This window comes from Meleagris gallopavo, chromosome Z (assembly GCF_905368555.1).
Source record: "Meleagris gallopavo chromosome Z, MGAL_WU_HG_1.1, whole genome shotgun sequence".
NCBI classification, from domain to species: Eukaryota; Metazoa; Chordata; class Aves; order Galliformes; family Phasianidae; genus Meleagris; species Meleagris gallopavo.
The window spans coordinates 22,263,070-22,278,432 of NC_139435.1; the positions used below are offsets into that span (position 1 = coordinate 22,263,070).

The window sequence follows — 15,363 nt, forward strand, 5'->3', positions numbered from 1 at the left end:
CTAAGCCTGGCAGCCTCTTCTGGCCTCCTGCTAGCGCCCCCTCCATGCCTTTCCTCTCTACGCTCATAACATGTCTGTAACACTTGCAGCTCTGAATTAAAAAGAAAGCTACAATCAAATCCTCATGTTTCATCTGCTTGTGTGCACAGAGTTGGGAATAATGTGTCTTCTCCTGGAGAACTGAACTTACTAGTGTCCCTCCCTGCCCCAATTATTCTGAAATCGCTGAATCTGGCCAGAATTGGAGATGAGATGGAAAAAACAAATGGGAGATGAGGGCTTTTGCAGGGCCTCACTCACAGAGTTTCATCACAGTGTTCAGGATTAAACTGACTGCCAGGAGGACTAGGCAGAGGAAGGTTTCTTATACATTTCAGCTGGCTTGGCAGAGATTTTAACAATAGGAGTGAAATGTCCATTTCTTGTGACTCTGAAAACGTTTCCCTCCTGAAGATTAAAATGTGTTAGTATAAGAAACATTTACTGCACTTCATTTAGGAGCAGATGCTCTGCTATACTGCAAGTCAGACTTTCAAATTCTAGAAAGAACTCTTGAAATTTTACTATGTCATTAGTATTTGTCCCGTATTTGACTTCTAGCAGCAGTGAAACACATCTAGAACTAGTCAATCAGCCTACAGTTATTTTAGTTCATTACAGAGTCCAAGAATTGTAGGGGTTTGAAGGAATCTCTGGAGGTCACCTAGTCCAACTCCTCTGCAAAAGGTTCCCTAGAGTAAGCAAATAGCACCAAGCTTCAAGTTACCATGCACTGAAGGAAAACTGTTCCACTGTTAACACCTGCACAAGAGTCAAGAAAATAGCAGCTTCCACTTCTCATTCATTTGCAAGAGGTTTGACAAGTACAGAACTTCTCAAATGTTCTTTCTAAGACATGTGAGAAAAAAACATGTATTTTTACCTGGTTTAGAACTACCCAGTTGGGGTCAATCTGAGCATCCCCCTCTGGGTCCAGCACCACAGTCTGATAGGCCCTGAAGTCCGTAAGGGTGATCTCTGCGTTCTCAGGGCAGACATCAATCCGATCAATTACTGTATCCTGGTCAAAATCAGACTCGCACACATCCCCAACTCCATCACCTGAACACATGAGAGAAGTGAGAGTAAACTTACGGTGCAGCAAGTAGTCACACTGATATAGCTGCTAAACCTGGATGTCCAAGGAGCGGGCACAGCTAGTGTCTGCAGATAAGGAGCTCTGCCTTGGCCCAAGGGTCCCTGCATGCACGTAGCAACTGTGCGGTCTCAGTCAGCATATGTGTTGGGGAAGGATGTGGTGTGCAAGCACCAAAACCACTCCTGAAGGCCTGGCTTACCATTATCATCTTCCTGCCCTGGGTTGGGGACTAGCCTGCAGTTGTCAGGGCCTGGTGGTAAGAGATCCGGAATGCCGTCATTATCATCATCCTCATCACACTCGTCACCCAGCCCATCCTTATCTGTGTCCAGCTGGGAGCTGTTGATAATGGTGGGGCAGTTGTCTGTGCTATCCTGGTGCCCATCGCCATCGCTGCAAGCACAGAGACAAAAAGAAAAAGAGGCATCAGCTCCCACCTCTGCATAGGGAGAACACCAGCACCTGAATGGGATATCCATGAGAGACACCCCAGGAGCTTGGGAAACTGAAAAGGGGGGACACCATAACCTGGTATCACTGGGGTGGCTGGGCAACAAGGAGACAAGGAGGCTGTAAAATGTGTTTTGGAGCTCATGAATCATTGACTGCGTGAAAGAAATCCATGGGAGAATCTGCACGAGTCCCAGAAAGCAGACCTGTTTTTCCCTGATAAAAATGGGGCTAAAATTTTAGGTAAGAACAACCAATGCCTGCAAGTTCTTACGGTGAAATGCAGTGAAAACTGTATACATTTATCTTTTACCGCATGGTTAATCTCAGGTCTATGTGGTCTAACAGAAGACATTTCCTATACACTAGTTAGGTTTCAGGAAAGAACAAAATGTCCTTCTTTGAAAACAAGAAATAAGCAAGGCTTATCTACTTAAAACAGCTCCCAAACAATGGGGGTCCCCAATCAGTAGGTTCCCCTGCACTCGTCACCCTGGACCACAGCACCCAACAATGCCTAGAGGGTGAGACTTTGCAGTTTGGCTGTGTCAGTTCTGGAATGAGCACTTCCCTGCTACCCCCAGAGTGTGCTGCGTAGAACATGCTTCCAGCCAGGCAGAAGGCAGTTTTTCACAGCACCTGGTCCCCTGAACATGAAGACTGCAGATGAGCCTTGTCATTCTTGCTGTACTAAAGCAAAGGGTTGTATTTGAAAATGTTTTGTACATGATAATAAAATTCTGAAACAATGTTCTTCTGGAAAAACACATACCTCTTAAATGTGAAACTTCTGCTAAAGCATAAAAAAAAAAAGGAAGAAAAATAAAGAAAAGCAGAAAAAAGCAAGCTCTCTCACTAAGCTCTGAGCAGTGCTCTGAGTTTTACTGACAGAGAACTGTTATGAATATCATTTCCACAGGAACTGACAGGAAGTATGTGTGAACGTGGGCCTAGGGGTAAAGGGCTCCTTTACTGTACTGCTACAGGAAAGTGAAACAACAAGTCTTACGAATCACAACATTATTGGTTTTTTTTTTTTTGAAATTATATTCTTTTGAGAAGGTACTGAAATAAAATCCAGTCTCATATGAAGGATAACAGCTCTCCAGGAATCACTACCATGCTTCGGCTCAAGACTAGCTCTTCCACTTCCCTTCTGTTGCTATGAACCATGATACAACATACCTGTCCTGATTGGTATCACAAGAATCTCCAACCAAGTCATTGTCAACATCTGACTGCAAAAGAAAACAGAGGTAGTTCCCATATCAGCTGCAGAAAGCATCTATTAAAATGGCAACAAAACAACATAATAATAAGTAAACATCAAATGCAATTAAAATGAAAGCATGGAAAACCATTTGTTTTGTAAAACCTATTTCCTTCTTTGAATCTTACTTCTTACCAAAAAGTCTGCTTTATTACAGAAAAAAGCAGAATGATGAACAAGAAGGTTTAAATTGGATTGGAATAGCTTAAGAGGTGAAACACAAGTAAAATTCCTCAGTTTCTAGAGATATATACCACACATTTTTAACCTAGGTTCATTTCTTAAGTGAACAAATTTCTCTAAAGTTTCCAGCACAAGTGAGTTATAAAGGGTTTAATCAGAAGTTAAAAGTGTCACTGACTTCTTACCTACAAGCAATGAAAGTTTTGCTAAGTAAGGATTAGGTCCTCATGAAAGAAATACTGACTATAACTAAATCACACCAGTGTGGGAGTCTGGCAGTGGACCCTGTCAGACTGGACCAGGCTCACATGGAGCACAACAGTGGAAGACACTGGTGATAGTGCTACGGAAGTGATGCTAGCAACATCCAAAGATACAAGAGTACACCTGGTGGCTTCCCATTTCAATGCTAGGAGCATCTGAATTTCTATAAAACCTTCCTGAATACCTACTGTCAAAAGAGAAACACCGTCTGCATGAGGTGCCTCATTCTCTTAGGTCTTTCTGAATTTTAGCAGTCCCTCTCCTTAAATGTAAATGTTTACTCCTTCTGCCTGCTAACCTGATTTGGATTGCTGACTGTAGGACAGCTGTCACAGGCATCACCAACACCATCGTTATCCTTGTCCTCCTGGTCTTGGTTGGGGATCCTCTGACAATTATCTAAAAGGTTCTTAATACCTAGCAAAAAGTGAACAGTATGCTAGTTTAAAAAAAAATCCATATCAAGAATAGAAAATACATTGCTCTTTTTCAGTAACTACTTAATCCTGCAATGACAGTATAAATCTGCACAGCAAATCTTTTTTATGTGTATCCATTTATTTAATCACAGTTAGAAACAATCTTGCTGAAGAACAGTTTTCAATCCAATCACACATCCCTCATTAGTTACACACACTTCATTCTGTCTCATTCCCTGTATCACATTATAGGATGAAATATTTAATCTTCATTATTACACCTGAAAGACAGTGACTTTTCTTACTACTTTCAAGATTCCTACAGCAATGGACATAATACATCACGTGGCCCATAAGCATTTGACAAAGGCAGCAGCTGAATAATCTATGGCACGTTAGCACCTTTAAGGGGTTACTGAATGACCAGCGATCTTAACTTAAACCAAATTTTGTTCCATGCTTATCTGTTATAAAGTGTTTGGCACTTCAGATGGAGGCTAAAAGACATAAATTGATCTAAATTAAAATTACTCAAAGCAGAGATTTCGTGAAAAAGGGCAACATGTTACATGACAGGAGCAGTTGGCAGAAAGTGTTGTAATGCACAACAATTTCTGGGTGTATTTCAAGAATATCAGAGAAGTTGTAAGTGAAGAGTTACCAACCATCTCCATCCATGTCATCATCACAAGCATCTCCTTTCCCATCACCATCCGTGTCCCTCTGGTCATTATTCAGGACACTGCGGCAGTTGTCACAGGCATCTCCAAAGATATCTTCGTCACTATTTCTCTGGTTAACATTGGGAGTCAAGACACAGTTATCCTGCAAGAAGCACAGATCCAGATTAGATATAGTGGAGCCCTGAATCTTGCATTTCCACTTCAGTGAGCCATTTGAAATTTTACATGAACATTAGCTTTGGATGAGATTTCACTACCTCTCTCAGAGCTTTGCTTTGTTCTACACACCACAGGAATGCTAAACATGAACACTGAGTACCATAAAGATTTGTTTATAACTTTGACAGCTGATTTTCATTTTTAATGGGTCCACGTAAGTAACCTGCATCTCAGCAGCATTTGTCAAGGTCTGTAAACGCTCTCGGTGAAAGGTGATGGCCCTCTTCAGGTAGAGACTCCAAGTAAAGCTAAAACACTTGGCAAATTACAATCTGAACTTCTGTTCTGATATATTCTGCAGTAATGTTCCCACAATGGAAATCTCTTTCAGAATGTGATCCAAAGCTTTTTCAAGTTACTGGCAAGACAGTCATTGATTTCTGCAGGTTTTGTATCTCCCATTGATTGTGCTGTCTGGTCAAACTGCTCTTAAAAAAGAAAGATAGTAATATATGTAATGTATCTAAAGGTCATGTTAAGGGACAGCGAAAGAAGGATGTAAGTTCTGTGAATAAAAAGCTGTAGAATTTGACACTAACACATAATAATGGAGCATAAGCAGGTGGGACTTAAGGCTGGTTGGGCAGCCTTAGTTTTTCTTGTGTGTGTCTTTTTTTATTTTGTTTTTTTTTTAGGTCTTATAAATGGGTGTGTTATATTTAAAAAAAAAATAAAGTGGGATTTAAAAAGCTGCTGAGAGTGAATTGTATTGAATATTTGGCAAATAGAAGAGAACTAGATTCCAAATTGACTGCCCACTGCAGTAATCTGAGATCCTTATTTCTGCACAGACTCCTGTACCCCAATGAGAGTACCTGCTCATTGGGAATGCCATCTCCATCTGCATCTTCATCACAGGCATCTCCAATCCCATCATCATCAGCATCTTCTTGTCCGGAGTTTGGTACAAACTTACAATTGTCCTAAAGAAGAAGAGAGACATGTTAGGTGTACTGTGAGACGAAGTCATTAAAATTATGGAAGTATCTGATTTTCTATTATTGTTTTAATTAAATGAGATAGAATTTATTCACAGGAATTCAATAACTTGAAAAAAGATGAATACATATTGTCACATTTCTTATGTTTCTCTTCATCCCCTAAATCTTAGAATTAGTAGTACTTTAAGAAAGAATTTCTTACCTTTCTGCAGCTTTCAGCAGGGCAAGAGAGTTCTTCATTAGGGTAGCCATCAATGTCAACATCTTTTCCACAAATATAACCATCACCAGCCCAGCCAATGCCACACTATCAATAAAACAAGGCAGTACTACCAAAAGATTAATAGATAATGCAGTAATATCAACTTTGAAGATACTAAGATGCAGGAGGCATAAACAGGCATTGTAGCATACTGAAATACACCCTTAGCATCTCCAAATGTGGAAAGAAAAACTGTAATTCAGGCTCTCTTTATCTAGGAACAGCTAGAATAAGCTAAGGTTTTGTTTTAAATGGACCGCCTGGCTGCAATACCTAATGATTTCAGCAGGAGTTATACATTTCTTATAGTAATCAACAGGAGTCAGTTTTGGTTCTTCACTGCAGCTCGAAAAAAGAAATGCTGCATCGAGGCCGAACATGCACATAGCACCTCAGCAAGGGACCAAGAATCAGCTGGATGTTTTATTCAGTATCTCAAGAATACATCATTGATCAGAGGATATTTTAATAGAAAACTGTTCTGACAGTTACTGAATTTGCATTGGCATAACAAGTACATCAGCACACAAGTTCCTCCTAGCCAGTGACATAGGTATTATTCAAAGCAAACCCTAATTTGTAACTGAACATACACACAGAGAAATTCATGTGGCTTCTCCTGAAAACAAGGACTTGCCTCATACAACTATCTAGGTATCTTTCCATTACTGCATGGACTTAAAACAGCCTGATTTCTTTGAAAAAGATGGCCTTAAAATGACACCAAAGCAAGCACCAGCAAAAGCATGTATTGCATCCAAATTTAGGGCATGGGATTAGACTCTCCCTTCCCCTTGCAACGTCGAAAAAACTACAAAATACAATTAGATTGTCATAATAAGGAGTCATATGCCACTTAGTGCCCTGCTGCTCCCAGGGAGGGAAAGCACAATGCAGTCTATACTGTGCATAGAATCTGTGATCTCATTTGGAAACCTACCATCTTTCTCAGCAGATAAATACAAGCACTGTGGATATGCTGACGGGACCTATAGTTATGGCTATGCAGCCAAAAACCCTCCACTCAGTAGAGCATCAAGAGAGGGAATTGCCCTTGTGATGCATTTTGTATAGCAACACTTGTGAGTCACAAAGAATCACAGAATTGCAGTCATTAGAAAGGATCTCTGGGGATCACCTAGTCCAACCCTTCCGCTAAAGCAGGTTCCCAGCAATAGGTTGCAGAGAGAGTCCTTTCTGAGGAGAATGGAGAAGGTCTATAAAAACCATTCCCAAAAAACTGTAATCACACAAATGTATGCAGTTCACGCAGCAAATATGGCTGCCTTATAGAAGTAGTGCAGGAGGGAAAAAAAAATTGCAAGATAAACCCAGTTTGGTTATTTTCGTAACTGGTCTGGGCCAGTGTGCTGCAATTTGGTTACTCAACTGCATAGATAGAAGACCACAGAAACTTGCTCACTTTCAGTTGTTATTCATTGTACAAATGAATGAATTTATGAACTCACAATACATGTCACCTCTCCTCGCCTTTCCTCAATACACCGGGCATGGACACTGCATGGATTGAGGGCTCGACTTCTGCAGCTTCTCTCAGCCTGGCACCCTCTGATTTGGTCGCCTTTATATCCTGATTTGCACTGGCCACAGCGATAAGAGCCCTGTAAGAACGAAAATGTTACTAGCAAGCCCCTTTTAACAGACTTCTTAAAGCAAGTGTGTGAGCAAGACTCATGTCACGCTGCTTATGCTGTGCAAATTCATTCACTAAGGCTTCTTGCACTACGAACAGACTTTTCACATAGAAATCAGGTTTTTCTCCCACACTACAAACTCTAAACAAGCTCAATTCACACCTGTAAAGACCAGTTTTTTGTTTAGCCAAAGAAAAGTCTTGCAGCAACAACAGGTTCCACATTTTGCATTGTTTCCACCAGTATCACTACAAGCTAATTCCAAGTGATCAAAACTTTGTGTAAAATTCTAATGCTCTTATTTCAATGTAAGGCTGATCCAACTGCTTATCTAAGCTGAACTGAGTACAATAATCACAGAAAGTCAAGAAAGTTCTCTTGTATTTACTCCACTATTATTTTTCAGTTTAGATGCTTTTAAGCCAATCATGTTCTTCAGAAAGGAATTCAGGAGTTGAAAGCCTCATTTACATTACAGTAAGAACATCCATGCAACCTTTTTCAGTGGTTTACCTAGAAGCATAAATACATTTTTATGAATTGTATTTATACTACTCTCTTAGAAAAAAAAAAAAACAACACAAAGAAGCCAAAGAATCTCAGTTTGTGCTCAGATAATTACAGTAGAAGATACAAGCAGACAAATGCTGATGAGAAGTGGTTTACTTTGGGTATCTAACATGGCTTTGTCTCTCATATAAAAGTCAATCGAAATAGATATGTATTCCTTAGAGAGAACTTGGCAACACAATATAAGGAGGAGAGGAAACTATTACAGACTGTTCAAAGACGAGATAGAAAGGCGGTGAAAGTTCTAGAAGGCAAGAAGTATGAGGAGAAGCTGAGGTCCCTGGGTGTGCTCAGCACAGAGCAGAGGAGCTGAGGGAAGGCCTGATGGCGGCTGCAGCTCCTCACAGGGAGCGGAGGGCAGCGCTGAGCTCTGCTCTGTGTGGCAGCAACAGGGCCCGAAGGAACGGCATGGAGCTGTGCCAGGGGAGGGGCAGCTGGGGGCTGGGGACAGGGTCTGAACCAGAGGGTGGTGGGCATGGAACGGGCTGCACAGGCGGTGCTGAGGCACCAGGCTGCCAGATTTCAAGAGTTTCTGAGCAATGCTCTCAGACTTAGGGTTTGGATTTTGGGCTGTGATGTGTGGAGCCAGGAGTTTGACTCAATTCATGTGTGTCCCTTACAACTCGGGATATTTTTTATTCTGAGAATAATTAGTTCTGTCAAAGAAAAGAAGCAGGTGGATCTCCAACAAACTTAAGCCTTTGCAAAATTAAGGTGCTCCAGACAAATTCACTCTTCCCACACAGAGTCTACTGGAATGTCCCAGTCCCACATTACAGAGACGAATTTACAACTCAACCGGGCAACTTTTCTCTTGTGTTCCTAAATTTGAACTCTGTGCCATCTGCATACTTTCAGTCTGAAACACATATAGATGACTGCATCTCTGACATGATCACATGATCACTGACTATGCAAATGGCATCACTTTTATAAAATGTAACAGTCTGCATGTTTTCTAATTGACATCACGGTTTGGAATCTGCTAAATTTTCTCAGTATATTCTGTCTATATCAAGCCCTGGTACGTGTTAAACCTGCCTTAAGGCAGCTTTTCCAGACCAAATTCTTTTTAAAAGAACCCAGGAGCAAAAATCCACGTGCTGATGCTTGACAGCTAGTGGGCCTCTTTTTGACCTGTGCTAACCAGACCTGACAGCATCTAGAAGAAGGTTAGTCATGCAGTACATGTTGTAATATGCAAGAGATGCAATCCAGACACCAAAACAACTACGCATAGAGACAAACTTACTGAGCAGAGTGCAGTCCTAGAAGCACTATTTGCAAGGGAAACACACCACATGGAACACTGCTGGCAGCCTCAACACCATTTGGTTGCAAAACAGGACTCCGTTTTAATCTGCAGGTTATTTTAAAACCCCTTCCTGTTACAAACAAAGTCTGCTTTATGCAGTCAGGTGTAGCAGAAAAGAACAACTGACAGTAGCATAAGTGAAGTGAAAGGTCCAAACTGCTTTATAGCACTAAAATGTTTATACACACAGTTTATTTGATCGTAACATATTTCAAACTCTTTTTACTTGTGGGATTTAATATCCACCTGTATTAAATGTGATTAATTGCAGCTCTCCTTTTCTCCATGATTATATAGAGCAATACCTAATACCATATAAATATCCTTACAAAGTGAGACTTCTTATATGAAAGCTTGTTGAGGAAAGCTTATTTGCAGCAATTCCTTATGGGAAAAGATGAGAAGAAGGAAAGATTAAGTTTTTGAAAGGAGGTTCCTTGCCACAACATGCTTATAAGTACACATATATGGATGATATGGAAAGAGGAGTTATTATCAGTCCTCGTGACAAGTGATGCGTGTACAGCTCAGGTGGACATACGAATGCCAGATCAAGTATTGATTATTTCATTTTTATTCACAAAAAGGGGCAGAGATTCTTTGGTTTAGATGTAGCCAACAAGCAGAATATATTATTCAGTTCTTCAATGAGAAGCACAAATCCAATTCTAGCCTCAAGGAATATTAAAACAATCATTTAAAAAAAAAAAAAAAGGCAGAAATGAAAAATTGCTTACCAAAGTGTTGATACAATGAGAATTTGGAACACAGACTCCATGCCCGCCATTCTGACATTCATCAATGTCTAAGCAGACCTAGCAATAAAACAAAACAACATAATAAAAAACAGGTCAGCTTGAGATCTAAGTCTGAAGAAAAGCCACCAAAGTTTACGACTAGAGAAGTGCCACAGTCTCTTCCTGAAACCACTTCTAGAATGGCAGACATGTCCACTTCCTTAATTTTTAGACAAGTTTCCAAACACTTAGAAATTCAGAAAATATACTGTGAGATACACAGAATTTCCACACTATTCCTCATTATTAAACTTTTAATACTCACACCAAAGGTAGGAAAATACAATTTCACATCTTCTAAGGTAAATGCGGAATGACCGAAACATAAATAAAATACTGATAGACAGTTAACAGAAGCTATCACCATGCAATGGAAGTTACTGCAAGGATACTGTCTTTCACCTGCTTGTTGTTCTTGGCATAGCTCAGTCCTACTCCTTGCAAAGTTTGTCCTGTATATCCTGGGGGACAGGTCTCACAACGGAAACCTGGAGCAGTATTTACACAACGCACTCCAGGGAAGCAGGGGCTGTAATGACACTGCACGGGAAAAAAAAAAATAAATTAAAAAAAACAAAAATCAAATGAGCACTTGTTTGTACATCAGTAATGTCCAGACTCTGACTGTGACACAGACCTCTCAGTCAACCTGCCTAGGTAATGTTAAATGCAAATGTCTGAATGTTCTTCTATGTTCTGTTAAAAAGCTGACTTGCAGAGAAAAGTTTCAGGTATGTTTGACTCCAGTTGGTCTTCAGCTAACTCTGTAATTTAAATGACACAATCTTTCATTCTTTCATTTTTGCCCGTAGTTGATGCCCTGAGCTCAGATTCTCATTCTTCCTTTTGCTGGGCAGGTTAATCTCCTTTGGAGATGAGAATATCACTGGAAGGGCCCAGACACTATCAGGAAAGCAGCAAGGTTACAACCCACAAATGGTCTTGCAGTTGTGTTTTGTGCACACAGAAGCAGCAATGGCATTTTCTTTTGTTTGCATTTGGGAAAATCTCATAGTCAGAAGTAAACCAAATACAATGCATGAGCCAGATGAACAGGCCTGTGGCAGTGGCACCCACACATTTCTAGGCCAAAAAGAAGCCAACAGGCAACCCTCAGCACTTCTCCCAAAATACCACACGCTCACAGCACCAGCCTTAGACTAAAGACATTATTTAGTTCACTGCCTTCTGTGGTTTTACAGAATGGTTTTAATTACATGTCAGTGGCCTTGTGGGTGCCAGTTCAGGAACTACGTCCCTGCACTGCTGCCACTCTAGTGTCAACAGTAGCCACGAAGTAGTAACCATGGAAGTACTGAAAACATTAACACATCATCACACTACTTATAGCTCAGAGACAATACATAAGAAACACAGAAAGAATTTTAAGAAAATGTTTAAAAGAATGTGTCTTTCCTCCTTCCATAATTAACAAAAAAAAAATCTAAAATGAAGGCAGAACATGCCAGACCACAGTCACAAACAACAACAAACATGAAACTTTTGCAGTTACTGACTAGTAACTGAGCATACAATTCAATGGAATTATGTCTGCAATTAGCATAAGAAATTATTTAATGTGGATTTTTTATTGTATCCAGGAGAGGGCACTCAAATCACATCATGAACAGAGCAAAGCTGCAGCTCAGAATACAGCCTATGAAAGTAATGTCTTCGAGATGGTAAAGAAGGGAGCTTGCTGCAGATATTTTAACAGCCTTTGAAGGAACGACAGCAGCTCTTAAAGAAACCTAGAAACTTCCTCGCTTCCACAGATTTCATTAAGAGCACTTTTTTAAATGCCAATTTTTATGAAGTACAGAAATGGTTCGTTCAGTAGAAAGTTGTTATACCAGAAGAAATTCCTAGAGAACCTTCAAAAATAAATTACTTTACTTACAGCCTCAGCTAACCCAGGAAAACAAGTAACATGACAGAGACCCTTTTATTAGGCAACAAAAGGCTACTGCCATTTATTATCTCTTTTCTCACTCTGCTTACATAAGGGAAAATCCAGTTGCTACAGGAGCTATTTTCTGGTGAACAAAACGCACCAAACAAGTTGTCATTTGAGTAGCAGTCCACATGTAGTATGACATCATTTAGGTAAAATTCCTCACTATTTCTAGTAATCAGTTCTGTCATGCAGAGTGGTGGTATATCATGATTGCTCAGGAAAGCCTAGCCACTGGGACATCACATACCGGTCTTGGCTTGTTTTCCCAACACTGCTATCATGGGTAGAATTGCTCCAAGATTGAAAACAGGAGAAAGGAGCTATATGTCTGTTTGGGTGCAGCTCAAGAAATTGACCCTTTCTATACCAACACGCCCCATGTCACCTGGCCTAAGTATCTCCCCATGGCTGCCTGGCATGGAACTCACATCACAGCTGTCTCCAATTCACCTCTTGCATTCACATTTTAGAGCTTTACTCCGTCTTTTTGCACCTTTTGTTGCACCAAGCACACGTGGGGCAAAATAGACACATCTACAACTCCAGAATCTGCCACACTCAACCCATTTTCTCTTCCCAGTGTTTTTCTCACAAAGATAAGTTGGGCACAAAGCAGCCTTTCTGCTGATGGTCTTCAGCAGAAAACAAACAATCAGTCAAAGCACATCTTCTGTTGGCTAGGAAAGTGAAAAAGGGGAATTGCTCTCGCTGTCTGACATCATTAGGAAGTACACTGATAGTACCGTGATATTCACAGGCACAATTAATGACCTAATTCTCTCGATTCCCTGGTTTGATACATCCAGGCATTTCTACAGAAGGAAAAAAATAAGAATAAAATCACTAAAGGGTAATGGCAAAAATCATCATACAGAAAAACCATGAAGTAGCATGAAGCTGTAGGTGTTTCAGTTGTTTGAATTAAGTAAATTCTGAGTTAAGTGACGCATTTCACTTAATAAAGGTTTTGTTTCATCATTTAAGATACTGTAAATCTATTACTTCAGTCCTCAATCCAAGCAAGTTCTGAATTGTGCTAGCATATAGCACAAGAAAAAAAAAAAAAAAAACAGCTTTCATCACAGCCATAAATAAAAAAAGAGAAGGAATAATGGGTTATTTGCTGCCATAGATCTTAAAGGTTAGGCTGAAAACACAACTATAGTTAGGGATAAACAGAGGGCTTTGGTCTCCAAGGCCAGGTCAGGATCACTACAGTTGAAAGATACAAAGCCCATGTCAACAACAAGTGTTCCTGCTGCTCTGCACATGTAACAATTTATTGAATCTTCTGTGGAATAGATTTAACTCCTTTAACTTCCCATCCCAACAGGGTATTTCAAGCTCTCACACATATACCTCCATACAGTTGCAGCAACAGCAAAACAGGGAGGTAGAATCAAATCAGAATGAATTAATATGCACTATGCAAGCAGTCAGCAAATGCTGTGAACAGCAAGCATCAGCAATCCACTGCTGTACATGAAACAGGTGCTTTTCTTTTTTTAATTCAGTGAAAATTACTATTTTACCTCATCAATATCAGAGCATGTCACTCCATTCCCTGTGAATCCGTCAGGGCATGGGCCGCACTGAATTCCTTCAGCTGTCTCCATGCACCTGACTCCCCTGAAACAGGAACTTGTTTCGCACTTGGGTTTGCTACGCCTAGGAAGCGGAGTTGGAAAATTCACCATTCCCAAACCTTTAATGCAGAAAGAAGAGCAGTTTTAGCAATTGAGAGAAACATCAATCATGGCTTTCGGCTGGCAAATGTTCTGAAAAGATCCCCAGGATGCTGCTCAGCTGAGCCTTCGCGTTTCTACACACTGCTACCAGCTGTGCTATGGCTGAAGAGATTTCATGCTGGCAACAGCCCAGCAGGGTGTTTCATCCCTGGATGTGGGAAATTAAGGCTGCTTTGTTAGGTTCCCATGCTGCTCCTGGCTACATGTCGGGGCCCTCCTGCTAGGTCAGTCCCAGTACAGATCTACTGCTGGCCAGGGTAGAAAAACTGTGAAAGCCAGTCCTCAGATGACCAAAAAATGCCTAAAGGACTAAAGTTTGAAGGTATGAGGCACTCTTCTGGGTATTTAGCAGCATCACTATTTTGTAAGAAAAACAATGCCTTGATTTTATAAAAACATACCTGACAAATAAAGAAGCAACAGCTAGCAGCCCATGAATGCACATCTGGACATGTAAGCACACTGGGTCAGACATGCAGAGACCAGCACTGTGCAAAAGTAAGATTTTCCAAGGCTCTGGCTGGTGTTGACACCTGGTACCAATGCATGGACTACATCTTTGCATTTGTGCAAGATTAAAGATTTTTTCTTCAGCACTAGCATAGTTTAAACTTGGTTGGAGCTCAACTCAACCTTCTTAAGGTGCATAGTTTGGAAGAAACAATCAAAAAGACTTGGTACCTGTAAGGCCTTTTAATTCACCCACTGAGGGACTATTTTCTGTTTTTATACAGAGAGCATGTGAGTCCTGCATTTGTGTAAAAGGGCCATGCTGTAGCATTCGGAAATGTATCTCTTTCGTTTAGTGAAAAGATGGACACTTTCTTTCGGATCTTACTGCTGTTAACCAGTGACAACCTACAGAGAACAAGACTACTTCCAGACAAACTATCTAGGATTTTCCTCAGACTGACATGCAACAGCTAGTGCAGAATATGGTTCCTCAGTTGTCTTACCACTAAGACTGATAATGAGGCATTTGACAGTGTCTCCCTTCCCCGGGAACATGTGGTACATCATCATGGCAAAGCAAGAACTGACAGCACTGTTAGGCAGTTCTGCTTGTTTACAGGGTTTTTATAACAGGGTTTTTATAACCCTATTGAGGTATAAAAACTTTTTTTTTCATCTGATAATCGGATTATTAGATAAAACTTTTTCTCTAATGAAAATCTATTTCAAGTTTGTGATCAACATATCTAAGAACTTCGGATACAGGATTTTCTGAATGTACTTAGATGCCAAGTAAAATTGATGCTAGTTTCTAAATGAATATACATCTCATATAGTTTTCTTTTACAAGCAGTGCAGGAATACTCACCACATGCTTGGCACTCAGCTATGGTATTTCTCAGAAAAGTTGTTTCCTTGACCTTAAGAATACAGAAAATAAACACTGTTTAGATACAGGTAGTTTGTATTTGGCTGCCAGCAGAACCATTACAATTTTTCCTAGTATGCCACTCAGACAACTCAAAATACATACATCATC

The 15,363-nt window shown here is 40.4% G+C and overlaps 1 protein-coding gene across 1 annotated transcript in view; it reads right to left on the minus strand.

Moving 5' to 3' along the window:
* The window catches only part of THBS4 (thrombospondin 4), a 36,120-nt gene that overhangs the window by 5,264 nt on the left and 15,493 nt on the right, over positions 1-15,363 (minus strand). The window contains exons 6-17 of the mRNA XM_085213478.1: positions 15,193-15,244; positions 13,656-13,828; positions 10,569-10,706; positions 10,107-10,184; positions 7,299-7,451; positions 5,770-5,874; positions 5,442-5,549; positions 4,390-4,549; positions 3,604-3,722; positions 2,774-2,826; positions 1,338-1,531; positions 923-1,101 (exon numbers count right to left, since the gene is read on the minus strand). Coding sequence (XP_085069604.1) covers positions 923-1,101; positions 1,338-1,531; positions 2,774-2,826; positions 3,604-3,722; positions 4,390-4,549; positions 5,442-5,549; positions 5,770-5,874; positions 7,299-7,451; positions 10,107-10,184; positions 10,569-10,706; positions 13,656-13,828; positions 15,193-15,244 — 1,512 coding nt within the window. The remainder of the gene's footprint in view (positions 1-922; positions 1,102-1,337; positions 1,532-2,773; positions 2,827-3,603; positions 3,723-4,389; positions 4,550-5,441; positions 5,550-5,769; positions 5,875-7,298; positions 7,452-10,106; positions 10,185-10,568; positions 10,707-13,655; positions 13,829-15,192; positions 15,245-15,363) is intronic.